Here is a 20,043-nt window from a genome sequence, read left to right as displayed (position 1 = left end):
CAAAAATAAAGTTGTTGAAATTGGTACTCTTAAAGAGGTTTCTGACTACTTAAGATGAGTCAAGTTTTATATTCGTTTTTGGGTTGTTTTTGGTGGGGTGGGGGTGGGACGTGCCTTCCAGCACAGACCAGAGAGCTGCTAGACACATTCCAAAAGAGCCATAACATTAAGTTTTATATTCTTTATAAGGAAGAATTTCTGAGCTGTGACTTTCTCAATTCCTGTAACTTCATCCCAAACTACCTGAAGAATATACAATGTCCATTAGTCTCAGTTGCTCACCAATGAGCTGGGGGACCCATGTCTTTCTTCCCCTCTGTGGTATGAAACAATCTTAGGCCTGAAAAATCAAGTCCCAACCCCTCAGCTTCGCATTCACGGCCCTCCATGACTTGGCATCAAGCTTCTTTTCTGACTCTGCCTCAAACTATTATTCCTTAATGCATTCAACACTTCATCTTCTAAGCTACCAAGTTCTTATTTACACAAGTCATAAATAGGAATATTTTCCCTCTCCCGTCCTACCAAGGCTTTCTCTTTGCATTTAGCCCTCCAAAGTCCTGCTCAAACAAGAACTCTGCCATGAATCTTCCTGCATATCTTGAGTTGGAATTAATTCTCTACTTTTTTCAATAGTTCACTTTTACCTCTATTATGACATTTGTGTCACTCCATCTCATTTTATAATCAGAGACAGACATTGGTTCAAATACCTTCTAAAACTCACTTTCCACTGAGTCTGGTCATTCTGATTTTAAGGACAGGTACCACCATCTTATCCCAGTACCTCCCATAGAGTAGCTTGATAAATACTGGTTGACTTGAAAAGATGAGCTGTAATATGCTTTTCAACTTAGTACCTCCCCTCCGCTTTGCCCTTAAAACCCAGAATGACCTCATTGTGTGTATGGAAAAACACACAAGGTAAAACAAAAATCTACTCGGTAGCTAAAAGTATTTGCATAAAGGAAGTCAAAGCATGCAAACCTCAGAAAAAAATCACCACAGGTTCTCCAAAATCCACTGAAATATAGGCCAGTCTTCCAACATTACCAGCTACTTGTAAGGCCACTACAATTTTTCCAGGCAGTTAAGACCAGATGGAGCTTCAGGTAGCTATATAAGCAGAGCAAAGCAAAATTTACCACATCATGACAGTAAGTTCCACAGTGAGACATCTTCCATAATAGGTTTAACCTTTTTTTCCCTTAGGCGGAAGATATTTTTACTATGAGTTTAAAATGTGTTTTAATTATAATGATCACAATGTTAAATTTTACTTATTTTTGACAATGTTTAATTAAAAAAAAAATCTTCTGAAACTTTCTATAAAAAATGAAGAAAAGACAAGTGAGGCCTAAGATTACTCTTTAGACCAAGTCCTCTTTAACAGAAGCGAAAGGCAGTCAGAATGAACAAGTAAGGAAAACAAGAAAGCTAAGGGTAATGGGATGATTGGAGAGAAAGTACAAGATATTCTTGTCACTTTTAAGTGCTCATGGCAGCTCCTAGAAAACTCCACAGGTCAGAGAGTTGAAGATGAATAAAAGGACCAGCTGCAGGACCACTTGCTTATGAGCAGCAGTTTTCAGTGAAATCAATCCACACAGGACACAGTGGAACACTGATCTCTGGGAGCATGGGAAACCCTCCTAGTGATGATAGGAAGTACTAGAATAAGACTTAGCCTACCTCCTTCTCTTCTGGATTGTTAAAATAGTCATTTTCACTGTCACAAAAAATTTCCTAAGGTATCCTTGGTTTATAGGCAAAACTGAGGATTCTAGCCTTTTCTGGGAAAATACATCAAGTTAGAGAAGAAAGGGTAAAAAATCTGATAAAATATATTTTTCTTCAACATCTCTTAGGACACTTGCTTTTAGTGTCTTACTTTTAAAAGTGAGAGGGACTATATGAAACAATGACTGAAAGTGATAGGCAGATGTGACAAGGGTCCTCAAGAAGCTTGAGCTCTATTGGCAGTGTTACCTCACAATGGGGTGGTAGGATATATTCACTATATTATTCTTTGCTTTGTAGTATGTCTAAAACATTTCAAGACATGTTTGAAAAAGATCAAAAGGAAAAAATGAATAAAAGTAGAATTAAGGAGCAAATTTAATACACTAAGAAAATTGCTATGGAGCAGGGCAGCAGCTGGAGGCAAGGGGATTATAATTCAACAGTTCCACTAACCTCTAGCTCGGTCTTACAAGTACCAGTCCTATTAAAATCAAAGAAAGGGAGAAAAAAGTTTTACACATGAAGAAAATATACTTGATTGTGCAGGAAAGAAAAATAACAGCAAGCAAAGGCTGTAATCCCTGGCAGAAAAAATAGTAACTGAAGCATAACAGGGCCATGAAACTCACTTTTTCTTCTCCTTAAGCTGCAGAGTATTAAGCATCGGTAGTAACATTTTCTGACTCACTCATTTCAAAATCAACAAAATTTGAAAAGTTAAGTACTATACCTGAAGAGACATTCTGTATCCTCTCTCCCTTCTAATATAAGGTACTATTAGCTACGTCCATTTAATATACTTAGTAAACTAGGTTTATAAGGAAGAGCTTCGTTCTTTAAAAAAATAACGATACAATTATTAAGCTAAATGGAAGGGTTATGCAAAGTTACAAACAAGAATATTTTCTAACCTAATAATACCGGGAGTGCCAAAAAATGTATATACATTTTAAGAGATGTTATCTATGTATTACTTTTCGAAGTTGAATTGAATACGTAGTATGTAGTTTGCTCAAAAGATGGCATTAATCAAATGAATGCTAGCGTTACCATGCAAACAGGCAGGACAGTCAAAGAAAATGGCAGAAGCAGGTTGTCATTTGAGAAGCTCAAGGCCATTGTGAAGTGGCAATTTGAGAACACTGTGGAAGTACAAGGACAATGCAAGCATGAGTATGCAACAGAACCTCCAATACACCTAACAACTGCATGCATTTGTGATAAGTTTGAGACGTATGATACTGCACGTGATGTGCACAAGGGAAGATCAGGGAGGCCTTGCACAGCATCAAGTTTTGCAGTAGTTCGCCATAATCCGAAGTGTCTGGACACTGACAGTAACCACTTTGAGCACCTTTTGCAAATGCAGAAGTCAAACATGACTTGTATTCATCTTCTGCTATCAGTATATATTTAGTATTAAATTGTTAATACTTTTTTTTCCTTTTTAAAAATGTGTATATATTTTTTGGCACTCTCTGTATGTAATTAACTTTAAGACAAAAATCAGTATTTCTTATATCTTTAAAGGAACTCCAGGGATTACTAACAACCAGTACCAAAAGAATCTCTCAAGGAAACTAATCTCAAAACCTGAGAAAAAGAACAGAAAGACAATTTACAGAGACCTAAAAATGTGCACTCTAACTCAATCCAATCCAATCCCACTAGCCACATGTAATTGAATTTAAATGTAATTGAAATAAATTGTAATGAAGTTAAAAATTCAGATAAAAAACTTTCAGGAAACTGTAAATAGAAGGGAACTTTCCAAACATGATAAAGGGCATTTATGAAAACCAACAGCTAACATCGTGCTCACTGGAAAAAGACTGAAAGCTTTCCCCTCTAAAATAAGAACAAGACAAGAATGCCCACTTTCACTGCATTTTTCAGCATGTACGGGAGGTTCTAGACAGAGCCATCAGACAAGAGAAAAAAATAAAAGCATCTAAATTGGAAAGGGAAAAAAAACCCAAAAAAACTATCTGCATCTCCAGATGACACAATCCTATATATGAGGGGGGACTCCCAAAAATCTGGAATTATCTTTTGGAGGGTGGGCCCCTTGTAGTACATTCGGAATTTGTTTCTTCAGATCAAATGATCAACCAAAGTTTTTATCTGGAAGTTTTGAGAAGGTTGTATTACAATTTGCAGAAGAAACATCCTGAGTTGTGGCAAACAGGTGACTGGTTCCTCCACCATGACAATGCACCTTCCCACACCAGACTGAGTGTTCAGTAGTTTTTAACCAAAAACGGCATGACTCCTGTACCCCATCCTTCCTATTCACCTGATCTCGCCCTGGGCAACTTCTTTTTTTTTTTATTTCCCTGGATGAAAAGCTCTCAGAAGGAAACGTTTTGGCAATATGAAAGAGGTGAAACAAAAAACAGCGTAAGAACTAAAAGGCCTCAAAATAGATGAGTTCAAAAAGCATTTGAGCAGTGGACAAAGCATCTTGATAGGTGTATTGCATCAAACAGAAAAGAACTTTGAAGGTGACTGAAATGTAAACGTGTACGCATAAATACACAATTTTTATAATAACTTCTGTTTTTGGGGTTTCCCCCTCAGAGCAAAAGACCTGCCCTCCAAAAAAATAATTCTGGTTTGTTTGTTTTTTTTTTGTCCACCTCATATAGAAAATCCCAAAGAATCCACAAGAAAGTTTCTAAAGATAATACGTAAATTGAGTGAATCTGCATGGCACAATATCAACAAACAAAAATCACTTGTGTTTCTATACACCAACAATGAACACACCAAAAGGAAATTAAGAAAGCAATTCCATTTACAATAGCAGTTAAAATAATAAAATATCTAGGAATAAATTTAACCAAGAGGATGAAAGACTTGAGAACTGCAAATTATAAAACACTGTTCAGGGCAACCCCCTTGGGTCCCCTCCCACTGTACAAGCTTTTCTATCCTTTCAATAAATTCTGCTTTTTAAAAAAAAGTACTGTTTAAAGAAACTAAAAACCTAAATAAATAGAAAGAGATCTTGTGTTCATGGATATGATGACGTAACATTGTTGGGATGTCAATATTACTCAAAGTGATCTAAAATTTGACATAATCCCTATCAAAATCCCAACAGCCTTTTTGCAGAAATGTAAATACCAATTTTCAAATTTATTTATTTATTTTTTAAGTTGGCGTCTCACTCTGTCGCCCAGATTGGAGTGCAGTGGCCACTCCCGGCCACCGCAGCCTTGACCTGCTGGGCTTCGGCAATCCTTCCACCTCAGCCTTCCAAGTAGCTGGAACTACAGGTGTGTGCTACCATGCCCAGCTGATTTTTTGATTTATTGTAGAGATGAGGTCTCGCCAAGTTGCCCAGGCGGGTCTCGAACCCGCAGGCTCAGACAATCCACTCACCTCAGCCTCCCAAAGGCGCCGGATTACAGGCTGAGCCACCGAGCCCAGCTAATTGTCAAATTTATATAGAATTACAAGAGACCCCAAACAGCCAAAACAATCTTGAAAAAGAATAAAGTTGGAAGAGTCATACTTCCTGATTTTACAACTTACTATAAAGTTATATAGTAATCAAGACAATGTGGTACTGCTGTAAGTACAGATGTACAGACCAATGGAATAGAACTGAGAATCCAGGATTAAACCCATACATCTACTGCTAATAATATATACCACATTTTAAATAAATTGATATAAAGTAAATTAAACAAAAATCAAAGGAAAACTACCATTGTGCCAAGTTAATTCACCTGGGGAAAGAATAGTCTCTTCGACTAATGGTGCTGGGACAACCATATTTCCACATGCAGAAGAATAAAATGAACCCCCATCTCACATCATATATAAAAATTTATTCAAAATAGATTAAAGACTATTTTGAGCTCTTATGCTCTTAGTAGTCATAAAACTCTTAGCAGAAAACAGGGGTGAATCTTCATGATCTTGAATTTGACAATGTATTCTTAGATATGAGTATGAGTAATAAAACAAAAAAAATCAGAACTACATCAAACTTAAAAATTTTTGTGTATCAAAGGACATTATCAAAAAGTGAAAAGATAACTCACAGAATAGGTGAAAATACTTGCAAATCATATGTCTGATAAGGTTAGGTATCCAAGATATATAAAGAACTCCTACTACTCAACAACTAAAAGAAAAACAACCTAATTAAGAACAGGCAAAATAACTGAATAGATATTTCTACAAAGAGGATATAAAAATGGCTAATAAGTGCAGGAAAAGACACTCAACATCATTAGTCATGAGAGAAATGCAAATCAAGACCACAATGAGATACCATTTCATACCTGCTAAGATGGCTGTAATCAAAAGAAAATAACTACTGACAAAGATGGAGAGAAACTGAGACCCTCATTTTGCTGGTGGGCATAAAAAATGGTGCATTCACATGGAAAACAGACAGCTCTTCAAAAAACTACACACAGAATTCCCATACGACCCAACAATTCTACTCCTAGGGACATATCCAGAAAAATGGAAAGTAGGGCTCAAACAGATACTTACATGTCAATATTCACTAGAGCATTATTCACAAAAACCAAAGGTGGAAACAACCCAAGTGTCCACTAACAGATGAACAGATAAACAAGTTGTGGTATATACATGCAATGGAAAAGTATTCAGTCATAAAAAGAAATGAAATTCTGACACATGGTACAAAATGGATGAACCTTAAAAACATCATACTAAGTGAAATAATCCAAACACAAAAGGATAAATATAGTATGAATCCATTTGCATGAAATACCTAGAATAGGCAAATTCACAGAGACAGAACAGAGGTTACCAGAGAGAAGAATTGAGAAGTTATTGTTTAATGGACTGAGAGTTTCCATCTGTGTGACAAAAAAGTTTTAGAAATAAACAGTGGCAATGATTATACAACATAGTGAATGTAATAAACGCCACTGGGTTTTATACTTAAAAATGGTTAAAACAGTAAATTTTATGTTACATTTATTTCATCACAATTTAAAAAAGTTAAAAGGATAATTTTTATGTTATATAAATTTTACCACAAAAATATATTCAGTTTCCAAGTTACATTAGCTACATATCCAGTGATCAACAGTCACACATGGCTGGTGGCGACCTATCACCATGTTGGACAGTGTATATGTAAAAATATGTAATATCACAAAAAGTTCTAGTAGATAGTTCTTATTTGGAAGCAAAACTACCAATTCCAAATCCAAAATGATTAAGAAATGAGGAAAACAAGGAGAAAACTGCATTCAAAAAAGAAGTATCCTCTACAACAGCAGTCTCCCACCTTTTGGGGTTCAAGAAAGACAGTTTTTCCATGGATTAAGGGGTGGGAAGGAAGGATGGTTTCAGGATGATTCAAGCACATTACATTCATCGTGTACTTTATTTCTATTATTACATTGTAATATATAAGAATCTAATGCCAGCGTTGATCTGACAGAAGGAAGAGCTCAGCAGTAATGTGAGTAATGGAGAGGGGCTGTAAACACAGAAGCAGCTTTGTTGGTTTGCCTACCACTCACCTCCTGCTGTGTGGCCTGGTTCTTAACAGGCCACAGAACATTACCAGTCCGTGGCATGGCAGTTGGGAACCCCTGCTCCAGAGGTTGCCTCAGCTATCAGACCAAAAGAGGAGAGTACAAGGGGAGTACATTCTCCAAAGGTTTTTAAAAAAAAAAGAGTGCTAAAATGGAATAGCAAATAATAAAATTTGGAAAAAAACTGTGGTCAAAGTGACAGATAGTTTCAGATCTATCTTATCTGGGTCTTAGCTTCCTCATCTATAAAAACAGGATTCAACTAGATGTTTTCTGACTCTTAATGTTCTTATCTCATTGGAGGCTTATAAAAAAATGAGGAAAGACTACTAAATAACTTTTTCAGGATCAGCCAAGGTTAAAACTAAGATTCAGCTGGATTAAATTCTAGTGATACTCAACACTGGCTGAACACTAGAATCACCTGGAGACTGAATAAATACACCAAAGCCTGAGCTCTGACTCACAAAGATGAAGTTGAGTCTTTGGGAAGATACCTAGGCCATCTAGCGTTTTTAGAAGCTCCCCAAAGTGATTCTGACAACAACAAGGGTTAAGAACCACTATGCTAGAATGTAAGCGATTGTACAGTTCAGGCAAGAAAAATTAATGGGAAACACTTCCCTTTTTTCTTGTCAGGCAACCAAAGTTACATCTACATAGATAACAACTGCCAAGAGGAAGGTTACGTATATTACAAATACAAGTCCTTTTTTACAGTCCAGAGGAACAACTGTCTAAAAAAGCAGCCAAGAAGAAAATAAACAGTAAACTATTAAAATCAAAATTTTGAAACAAATTCTCAAGTATTAAAAAATAAATCCCCTCTTTAAAAATTTTAAATTTGACTAGGTGTGCTGGCTCATGCCTATAATTCCAGCACTTCGGGAGATGGAGGCAAGAGGATTGTCCAAGCCCAGGGATTCAAGACCAGTCTGGGCAACTTGGTGAGACCTCGTCTCTACAATTAACAACAACAAAAAAATTAGCCAGGTGTGGTGGCTTACGAGAAGGATCATCTGAGCCCAGCAGATCAAGGCTGCAGTAGCCATGAACATGTCACTGCCACCAGCCTGGGTAACAGAGTGAGACTTCGACTCAAAAAAAGTTTAAATGCTCAGTTATTTATCTAAAGCTCACAGAAGAAAAAGAGGCATGCATAAATAGAAAATTTCCTACAGGTTCCAAGTTAGCATTCTAAAAGGGTCATGCCATCAGGGAGCTGTCAGTCAGGCAGGATCATAAGGCAACAAGACTCACAATGCTTTGAAAACATTCTACTACTAGCCTGCCAAGGATCCATCCTTGACTACGTGTCACAGAATTGAAAAAAACAAAAACAAAAAAACTAACCCTTAATTATTCATAGCTAGACAGTAAAGTGGGAGGTGGAGGGAGAAACTGTTTCCCAAAGGCCTTTACTGAAGATGATGGCTAACATCAGTAGGCTCCATCGGTACTTTCCAGGCATTACCTCTCTGAACTTTCACAACTACCTTGTGAGGTATGTACTACTAACCTTTTATAGTTAAGGAAACTGAGAGACACAGAGGTTAGAAAAGTTGCTCAAAGTCACACACTTGGAAATAAAAAGAGTACAAATCTAAGCCCAGGAAGGCTGATTCCAGAGCATGTGCTCTTAACTAGTATGCTAGCCTGTGATAGTGTGCTATCCTGTGATTGACTGAATAGTAGCTGGAGATACAGATAGCAAGAAGAGGAAGGGGAGGTACAACAGAGGACTGATAGCATCTGCTCCAGAAGACAAAGCAAGGATGGGACTTTTGAGATATGTACCTAAGAAAAAGGGAATGGGGAGTAACAAGGTGTGCTAAGTATAGGGAGACAAAACTCTGTATTCATTCAGTAATATTCAGAGAGAAATAAATAGCTTTATCTGAAAAACACAGATCTTTCAGTTCATGAAGAAAGAACATTCTCTCTAGCAGAAGGTAGTCTGAATACATGGATAGATAACATGAACATCACGCTCATCATACAAGTATATCCAAGTGAACTGACATTCTACAAAAATAAACTCAAACGACCCTGAGTTTATAAACTCGATGAGTCTGTTCAGGTAAGGGGCTATAACAGCTTTTAGGTCTCTAAGCATGACAAAACAAGTAATCATAGCATCTATAAATATGAAGACCATACGAAGGCAAGTCAATTGAATTCTATAAAAATCCCCAAAAGTAATTCTAGATATATATTTTAACATTTTTTTACCCCTAAGTATTTCCCCCAAAGTGGAACTGATGAGAATTCCAACAAACCACATTTTGATGACAATAAACTATGAAACAAGCATATAGCAGATAGGGACTAAAATAAAGGAGCTGTGACAAACTATAAACTAGACAGTATATCTGGGAGTAAATTAAAGTTTGGCTGCAATCTGGGATAAAGTGTTAAAAAAAAAAAAGGTACATGACAGGATGACCTTATCACTTCTTGCTTTTACTATCTGTTGTTAAACAATAAACATAAGAAGAGTCAGCAGGTATATCATTAAGGGATCAAACATACCCTTTTTAATATATAAAACAAACATAACAGCAAGATGACCTTGATTTAAAAATGGGTATCTTGTGCTCATTAAGTGTTTGTACAAGCAGACTAAACCTGTCACTAGGATCTGTAGTTTATCATGAGTACACCTGGGTCTCAGAACTGCTGTGGGAAGATTAATATAAGCGATTCACTGCAAAAAGATGATAGATAAAAGATTTAAAGGATTTTTCAGCATATGAGGAATTTTTCCAACTCACAAAAGTAAACTGAAGCCTCTTTCTTGGCAAGGCAAGCTACTAAGCAAGAATGAAGATCTCATAATGTATATCTAGACTATAAAAGCAAGTAACTGAGAGTTTTCCCTAGAGATAAGTAAAGATAGTATACATCCATGACACTGCAATACAGATAAGAAACAAGAATCCAAAACTTTTTAAAGGATACGGTCTGTACCAGGAAACAATGTTCTTCCAGTCAACAGCTCGGCCATTATGCATCCCACTGACCAAATATCAACTGGCAAAATTAAAGAGAAAGTACAAGCAATGTCATTTTTATTACATTTGGCCATAAGTGAAACCATAGCTAGGGGTGAAATATTCAAATTAATATTTAAGATATCTATGACTCAACACTCATACTCATTTTTACAGAAATAAGTTTATTAAGACCTTCACCTGACTAAGGGGCTATTCATAGGTCAGGTAAGAGAAATAAGCTATTCAAAAGGGACAAAAGTTTCTTATTGGTAGAATGGTAGACTCCTCTCAAGTAATATCAAGGAGTTAAGATTATAGACACATTGTCTTTAGGTAGAAGTATACAGAGAATATGTTGAAAATATAAATAGGAACTCAATTGCTAAATCACAAAATTTAAAAGCTATGTATTAAAAGCCCTTTTATCTTATCTGAGCAAGTGAAATATTTTCTATTCATAGGTTTTAAAAGATCACTGAGTGAAGAAAACATATTTCTTCCCACTCCTACCATCTCTACTTCTGAGAATCTCAAATACATTCAACATGGTATTAATAAGGCCCTAAATAACCAGTGCAAGCAATACCTGTCTGGTTGTAATGCATCCAGTTCAGCATGATCTCAGGAGCCCTGTACCACCTAGTAGCCACATAGCCCGTCATCTCATCATCTGTATGCCGAGCCAGTCCAAAATCCAGGATCTAAGGGAATGAAAAGAACTCAGGTACTGGAACAGATAAACTGCTAAGACTCATAAAGCGGACAGGGAAAAGACTCTGTTGTCTTATTTTTAAAAAGGGGAATAATATTGTACTTTCATAAGCAGATTTCCTGGTCCATGCTTAGAACACATGGTTAAGCACACAGCGATAATTTTAAAAACTGAAATTACAAAAAGTAAAAGTCTTATGTATTTAATCAAGAGCAATGTAAACTTACATCCACACAAAGGCTTGCACATGAATATTCACAGTAGCTTTATACAGCCTCAAACCTGAACTGAAGCAAATGTCCATCAATAGGTATATAGATAAACAAGTTCTGGTATGTTCATTAAATTAAATACTAGCTGGGCATGATGGCTCACACCTGTAATCACAGCACTTTGGGAGGCAGAGGCAGAGGCAGAGGTGAGAGGATTGCCCAAGCCCAGAGATTTGAGATCAATCTGGGTAACTTGGCGAGACCTCGTCTCTACAATAAATCAAAAAATCAGCAGGGCGTGGTGGCGCACACCTGTCATTCCAGCTCCTTGGAAGGCTGAGGTGGAAGGATCACCTGAGCCCAGTAAGTCGAGGCTGTGGTGGCCATGAGTTTGCCGCTGCACTCACGCATGGGCGACAGAGTGAGACTTCTACTTTAAAAAAAAAAGGCATACTACTGCTCATTAATTAAAAGGAAGACATTAACGATACACATAACAACATAAATGAACAATGTTATACTAAGCACAAGCCAGACACAAAAAATACACAATGTACAATTCCATTTATATGAAACTCCAGAAAAGATAAATCTATAGTGTCAGAAGCAGATCGATAGTTGCCTAGAGTCAGAATTAGGGGTAGAGGGGTGAGGATTTACTAGGACAGACATAAGGAACTTTTTGAAGTGTGTAAATATTCTTTATCATAAATATGATGGTTAACAGACATACAAATTTCCAAAATGTGCACTTAAAAATAGTGTGCTTTAATGTGTGCAAATTGTTTTTAAAAAGTTGAGGAAAAACAAAACAAAAACTTTCCAGAGCTGGTTGCTCTTTATAGACAATTCACTTTTATTTTATTTGAATTATCTTGAGTGAGCGGGTTTCTGCCATTTTTCCTCTTAGAAATCTATTTAATCAGGATTGCTTGCTTGATATTCAGACTATAATTCTCCTTTATTATGAATATATAAAATTTCTAATTTAGCTTTATTTTAAAATGAAAACAAGACGATGATGCCATTTTCAATGTTACTTAGCTTATTCAGAAATGGTTTAAATTTCTAAGTCCGATAATATGAACTGGATGAATTTTCAAATAGAAAGTTGTGGTTTATAAATCTATTCCCTGTAACTGTTTGCCTGGTTAGTCAAACATATAATCTCAAGGTGAAGCAAACAATTATACTATCTCTTTTTACCTTCAGCTCACAGTCTTCATTCACAGCTAGATTACTAGGTTTTAGGTCCTAGGAAGCAAGTAGAGAGACGACACAATCAACTTTATGACAAATTCTCTCCCTACAGGTAACAATGAGGAACCACACACAAAAGTAAGACTTCATCCAGCTATGAACAGACCTACCCTAGTCAGTATCTCACCCTAGTCAGTATCTGGTCCAAATTAGCCTTTAGTAGGAACAAACTATAATTTTCTTTCTTTAATTAGTTTAACCTAAAGCAAAGTTACAATTAATCAATATTTCAATGGCTAAAGTAAGTTTTGGATCTTGGCTAAATGCCCTTCTTCCACCCCCACCCCACTTCTCCCAAATAATTTAATCAAAATCACAATACATACCCTGTGAATTATGTCAGCTGAATGTATATACTGTAAAAGAGAAAAAATTCAGTTGAATGAAAGTTTTATCTCCAACCTCCCACTGTTGTATCATATAATATCTCTGCTATACATTTTCATTAACTGATAAGAACTGCTAGTGTTCATTAACTGATAAGAACTGCTAGTGTTAACAGTGGTATTATAAATCAGCACAAGTAATGACCAGTATACTGTACATTAACGATAACTATAATTCCCAGTTATCGACTCCACTCAGGTTTTGAACCTATTTTCTGGTTGGTACTCTGGAGCTCAAAAAGGAATCAAAGCTGCTAAATATCAAAGACAGTTTAATTTTAAAACAGTTTATCTGCCCCTCCCACAAATTAATTAGCCTTCTTTGAGGACTTAAAAAAAAATTTCAACATTAAGTTAACCAGATATCAGATTATATCAAGACATTTTTAATTTTTAGATGTAATAATGAAAAATCCTTATCTCTCAGCTATGCATACCAAAATATCTATGAGTGATATAATAGGACGTCTAGACCTGCTTTAAAATAATCCAGGGCTTGGGAAGTACAAAAGACACATGATTGACCATATGCTGGTAACTGCATATGTTGGTAACTATAGTCGCTGAGTGAACTAAATGTTGTACTTTGGTCTTTACTTATGATTTTGTGAGTATTTGAATTTTCTATAAGAAAAGTTGTTTACTTGCTTAAGTCCTAAAGGAAGGGAAGGGGGAATTCATTTCTAAAAATTATTACTGATATTGTCTATACCTTTAGACCTCGGAGAATTTGGTAGATAAGGAACTGAACATGGTCATCCGTAAGCTTCTGACATTTCACGATGTTGTTCAGATCGGCCCCCATGAGATGGGTCACCAGATACCTAGAAATAATAAAAAGGTACACAATAATCTAGAACCCCTAAAAAAGCTGTTATCATCACAAAACTTTTAAAAGTTTTTAAGAAAAGGCCACCCAGTAAGTACCATTGACGACAGTTAAAAACTCAACAACTAACCATTTGTCAGGAGGTGGGGGGCGGGGTGCACCTCATTTTCAGCATCACTAGTCTAACTTAACCACCTGCCACTATTCTAAACATTTGTACACTCATTCCTACTTGACATATCTTTTCCCAGATACTTTTAAGGAAAAAGAAAACAAAAAGCAAAGATTGAGATTAGAAAGCCATATGTCATTATCAGTTTTTGTAAAAGTATTATTTTTGCATGAGAAATATACAGTATAACAACGCACGGCCAAAATAAAGTATTTTGTATTTTTAAATCTACCAGTACATTTTCACTTCATTATAAACCTTCCACATTGTAAGTCCTCAAACGGGAGTACATTTAGATTTTCAAACTACAATTCTTCTTTTTCAGGAATGACTGGCAACAGGATATTGTTCATTGACAATATTCTTGTCTCCACCTTAATGGAAGGAGGAACATGTTTCATCTGGAGGCAAGGTGAGGCATTCCAGAACTTGTGGTGCTGGTTATTAATCCCATCTTTAGGCGGCAAGATTAGGGAACAATTACATTCAAGTCCAACAGGTTCACCCCAGATATTCTAGACATAATGCCTTAACCCACTCATTACTGTATTATACTGCTCTGAAAACATCAAAACTAGATCAGTACTAAAGAAGCTGAATTTTTAAAAATAAGGGTAGGTTTTACCTACTATCTAAGAATCATTCCTGAGGTTGAATAATAATGTATATCAACTGAGTCACAAAGAATACTGATTGCATTTCATTTCTATTTTTTATCAATTTGGGGGGAAAGAAAGCAGGTCAATAAGTTTAGATCTATTATAAATGTATTATATGAATAAATATGTACATGACCTTTCTTTTTGTACACACACACACACAAGTCAACACATTATATGTATTTCTTTCCTCCAAGAGGAATTGCAGTTTTTTCTGTCACAATTCCTCTGTGGGCTGCCACAATCAGTTATCAATTTCATGAAGGTCAACTGGACTTAGCTTAGTTGTAACCTTAAGGTAAGATTTTAGTATTTCGTGTTTTTAAAATGTTTATGTTTACATTGCTTTGAGGAAAGGGTAGATCCTAAATTTATTTTAAAGAGAAAGTCAGACTATTTGAAATGTTTTCACACAGGTAGTTTTAAGAGCTGTTCCGATCTCAATATAACATCACCAAAGGCAGCTAGCACTTCCTCAGTGCCAAGCACTGTAGTAAGCAGTGTATTGTGTCCATGTCTCACGATTCTTCCTAACAACTCTGTGAGGTAAGTCTGTCTACTATATTCCCATTTCATTGATGAGGAAGTGGAGATAGAACAAGGATACGTAATCAGCTCAAGGCCAAAGGAAGTAGTAACGTCAGGAGTTGAATCTATAATAGCCTGACCTCAGAGACCATGACCTTAATCACAGCAAGTACTGCTTCCAAAAATTTGTCCACTTGGCACAGAATTTCAAGAGAATGACCTTTTTAAAAATTTTTACATATGTCACAATAACCAGAAAAGCATTCATTATCTTTCAGTAATTTTAAGAACAGGTGAATATCATTTGCCTTGAATCAAAGTACTAATTAATATGTCTGAACTAGTGCACAAAGGTGTTAGGCAATATTACTAACAAAACCAAGGCCATTTCAAGAATAACCACTGTGTTTAAATGCCCTACACAGCAAGAAGACCACTGGTTACACAGTCGGTACACTTCTACTAGAATATTCCTGTAATTCCTCTCAAACTCTTTCCCATCAGCGATCACATCCATTTTAGCACTAAAATTTCCAGAGTGAGGGTGAGACTGCCAAGACATTACATAAGTAAGATTAATCAGTCTATACACTAATAACGATCAAGCTTTACTACTAGACTACAATGAAATCAATGAAACCAATGAAACACGTTTTCATGTTTCAAAATACACCAATTTGGGGTTAAAAAACACAGTATTTTTTACACACATATGTGTGTACAAGTATCTTGTAGGTACTAACCCAATCATTATATGTTATTTCTACCAGGCCCCAAAACCAATTCATGACTACCAATTGTCAAATTCTAACTCCCATACAGATGAACTTCCAAAATAAACTTTCCAAAAGGGGACAAAAGGAAGCGTCCTGCAAAGTTACTGACTATTTATGAAAGACACACCAACTTTTATTTTTTTTTTTGAGTTGGAGTCTTACTCTGTTGCTTAGGCTAGAGTACAGCAGTGTGATCTCAGTTCACCATAGCCTGGCTAATTTTTCACCTGGGCTCAGGTGATCCTTTTGCCTCAGCCTCCGGAGTAGCTGGAACTACAGGCACACCATGCCTGGCTAATTTTTGTATTTTTTTGTAGAGGTGAATCTCTTTATGTTGCCCAGGCTGCTCTCTGACTGCTGAGCCCAAGTGATTCTCTCACCTCAGCCTCCCAGAGAGCTAGGATTACAGGTGTAAGCCACCGCTTCTGGCCCAGAGCATATTTTAAATGAATCCATTCTGGAGGTCTTATTCCCTCCACTCACCTTCTCGCTCTGCCACACCCTGTCCCTGGAGGGCAGCATGCAGTTCAGCATGCAGATCCACTTGGCCCAGCTCTCAGAGCATGCCCTGACCCTAACCTGGGGGTCCGTGCAGGCCACGAACTATGACCTGTACAGTATCTATGATTACACAATACCACCTATGGAGAAAAAGCTTGTGAAAACAGGCATTCAGGTAACTCTTCCTTCTGAGTATTATGGAAGATTACCTCCACATTCTGGCTTGGCTGCAAAACACTTAGCAGATGTATGAGCTGGTGTCATAGATGAAGATTACAGAGGAAATGTTGCTGCTTAAGTTAGGCAAGGAAAAGCTGCAAGTCAAAAAAGGTGATCGAGCCAGGCATGGTGGCTCATGCCTATAATCCCAACACTTTGGGAGGTGGAAGTGAAAGGATGCCTGAGCCCAGAGGTTCGAGACCATCCTGAACAACTTGGCAAGACCTTGTCTCCACAATAAACAGAAAAATGTTAGCCAGGCATGGCGGTATACACCTGTAGTTCCAGTTACTTGGAAGGCCGAGACAGAAGAATCACCTGAATCCAACAGGTTGAGACTGCAGCAGCTGTGAGCATGCCACTGCACTCCAGCTTGGGCGACAGAATGAGACTCCGACTCAAAAAGTAAAAAATAAATAAATTTTTTAAAAAAGGTGACCAGGCTCGGTGGCTCAGCCTGCAATCCCAGCACTTTGGGAGGCCGAGGCAAGTGGATTGCCTGAGCCCGCAGGTTCGAGGACAGCCCAAGCAACTTGGTGAGACTTCATCTCTACAATAAAAAAAATAGTAGGCCAGGCTCAGTGGCTCAGCCTGTAATCCCAGCACTTTGGGAGACCAAGACAAGTGTATTGCCTGGGCCCACAGGTTCTGTAACAACTTGGTGAGACCTCATCTCTACAATAAATAAAAAATTTGCCGGGTGCAGTAGCTTGTGCCTGTAGTTCTGGCTACTTGGAAGGCTGAGGCGGAAGGACCTTTGGAGCCCAGCAGGTCGATGTGAGTGTGCTACTGCACTCCAGCCTGGGCAAAGTAAGACTCCAGCTCAAAAACAACAAAAAAATTAGCTGGGTGAGGCAGCGTGTGACTGTGGGTCTAGCTACTTATGAGGCTGAGGCAGAAGGTTTGCCAGAGCCCAGCAGGTCAACGCTGGGGTGGCCCTGCACTCCAATCTAAGTGACGAAGCGAGACTCCAACTCAAAGGAAAAAAAAAGTCGACTGAATTGTGCAGCTTATTTGTGAACAAATTTTTTTTTTTTTGAGGTGGAGTCTCACTCTGTCACCCAGACTTGAGTGCAGTGGCCGCTCCCAGCCCCCGCAGCCTCACCTGCTGGGCTCCGGCGATACTTCCGCCTCAGCCTTCCAAGTAGCCGGAACTACAGGCGTGCACTACGATGCCTGGCTGATTTTTTTTTGATTTATTGTAGAGATGAGGTCTCGCTGCCCAGGACGGTCTCGAACCCACGGGCTCAGGCAATCCACTCACCTCAGTCTCCCAAAGGCGCGGGATTACAGGCTGAGCCACCAAGCCCGGCTGGGAACAAATTTTTTATTCAGAAATAGAAATTCAAGTTTTGGATGGTACTGAAAGGTGCTCAGGAGGTTTTGATTCCACTGGAAAGAATTAAAATTGATGCCAAAAATAGAAAATGAAAAATCACTTTTTCACGTGTCTGTTGGCTGTCCATATGTCTTCTTTTGAGAAGTGTCTATTCATGTCTTTTGCCCACTTTTTAATGGGGCTGTTTTTTGGGGTTTTTTTTCCCCCTTTTGGCACATTTGAGTTTCTTGTAGATCCTGGATGTCAAGCCTTTGTCAGATATACAGTTGGCAAATATTTTTTCCGTTCTGTGGGCTGTCTCACTGCTCTCTTGATGGTTTATTTTGCTTTGCAGAAGCTTTTCAGTTTAATGAGGTCCCACTTATCTATCTTATCTCTTATGGCATGGACATCTGGGGTTCTGATTAGGAATTGGTTGCCTACTCCGATTCCCATAAGGGTGACTCCTGCATTTTCTAAGATTCTTATGGTTTGAGGTTTTACGTTTAGGTCTTTTTGTATATGGTGATAGGTAGGGGTCCTGTTTCAATTTTCCTCATGTGGTTAGCCAGTTTTCCCAGCACCATTTACTGAATATGTTCTCTTCCCAGTAGTTGTTGGTGGAAGCTTTGTCGAAGATGAGTTGGTTGAAAAATTGAGGTTTTTGCTTCCGGAATCTCTATCCTATTCCACTGGTCTATTCTCACTAATCATCAGAGAAATGCAGATGAAAACCACATTGAGATACCACCTAACCCCAGTAAAAATGGCCATCATTAATAAAACAAAAAACAGATCCTGGCGAGGATGTGGAGAAAAGGGAATGCTTTTACACTGCTGGTGGGAATGCAAACTAGTTTAAACTCTATGGAAAACAGTATGACAATTTCTAAAAGAACTAGAAATTGACCTTCCATATGACCCAGCAATCCCCCTACTGGGAATATACCTGGAGGAACTCAAATTATTCTACAAAAAAAGACACCTGCACACACATGTTTACTGCAGCACTATTCACAATAGCAAAGACATACTGCCCATCGAAACTGAACTGGATTAAAAAAAAATGTGGTATATATACACAATGGAATACTATGGAGCCATAAAGAAGGATAAACATATGGACTTTGCAGCAACCTGGATGGATTTAGAGTCTATAATACTTAGTGATCTGTCACAGAAACAAAGAATTGAGTACCACATGTTCTCACTCATAAGTGGACCCTGATCATTTACCATAATACTATAAGAAAAGAATCGGCAGTAGCGGGATACTACCAGGGGAGGACGGTGGGCACATAACATCAGTAAGGGTACCTGATCTCAAACTAAGCAAAGAAGAGATCAAAGTGAGGCCCAAACTTTGCCTATACGATGACTACTTGTATACCTAATCCCGAATTGTACCCCACATCTTTAAAATAAAAAAATTTTAAAGAAAATGAAAAATCATTTATTTTCTTTAAAATAAAGTGTTTTGTAAACTTAACAGCTTTAGTTTCTAAAATTTTTAATTTTCTTATGATTAAGGAAAGAGTATCTATGTTGGATCACACAGAAACTTACTTTCTTGTGTTTTTCTGTAGTTGATGGCTATATGTAAATCTGCTTGTGGTGACCTAATGTAAACAGTGTATTTTAAAAATCAAATGTTTGTCAATTACAGAACAAAAAAAGTCTGTATTATTTAAATCAATAAATGAAACTCCTTCAGCAACATAAAAAATAAGTTCATTCCAAAAGGGGCATTAATAGAGAGTCATGTAATTTCTACAGTCTCTGTTTCTGAGAAGCATGTTTAATTGCATTTTAGTAAAGATATGTCTAATACAGTCAACATACATAATGCCTACAATAAATTAAGGAAGATTTGTCTTGAGTATAGTTGGAAAACTATCCATTTCTCCCATCTTTCAAAAGGAATTAAGTAAGCTGGACTTTATTAGGGTAAAGGCTGAAAAGATGATTGCATGGTCTAATACAGGTCTTGTTTTTCATTTTTTTTTTTGTGAAGTTGGTCTCCTTTAAATTTAATCAAAATATAAAAAGCAAAAATCACATTTCTCACAGTGATCGTGTAAGATGTACTGCACTAGTCAGAAGGCAGAACTCGGTAATGAGTGGCTTTCAGCACTCTACACAGTGCCCACTTCCAGATCTTCATTTATTAAATACTTCTTGGCTAATACCTGATT

General features: G+C 37.3%; 1 protein-coding gene and 1 pseudogene across 1 annotated transcript in view; one reads left to right on the top strand and one right to left on the bottom strand.

The window, feature by feature from the left end:
• MAPK14 (mitogen-activated protein kinase 14) overlaps positions 1 to 20,043 on the bottom strand; it is an 84,175-nt gene that overhangs the window by 19,787 nt on the left and 44,345 nt on the right. Inside the window, exons 4-8 of the mRNA XM_021713944.1 lie at positions 13,559 to 13,670; positions 12,787 to 12,816; positions 12,407 to 12,454; positions 10,863 to 10,977; positions 10,242 to 10,313 (exon numbers count right to left, since the gene is read on the bottom strand). Of these exons, the coding sequence (XP_021569619.1) occupies positions 10,242 to 10,313; positions 10,863 to 10,977; positions 12,407 to 12,454; positions 12,787 to 12,816; positions 13,559 to 13,670 (377 nt within the window). The remainder of the gene's footprint in view (positions 1 to 10,241; positions 10,314 to 10,862; positions 10,978 to 12,406; positions 12,455 to 12,786; positions 12,817 to 13,558; positions 13,671 to 20,043) is intronic.
• LOC110595877 lies at positions 16,343 to 17,936 on the top strand (annotated as a pseudogene).

Source organism: Carlito syrichta, unplaced genomic scaffold (genome assembly GCF_000164805.1).
Source record: "Carlito syrichta isolate Samal-C Ts95f unplaced genomic scaffold, Tarsius_syrichta-2.0.1 Scaffold305043, whole genome shotgun sequence".
NCBI lineage: Eukaryota > Metazoa > Chordata > Mammalia > Primates > Tarsiidae > Carlito > Carlito syrichta.
The sequence above is the reverse complement of the archived record's forward strand: the minus strand, read 5'-3'. Positions and strand labels throughout refer to the sequence as shown.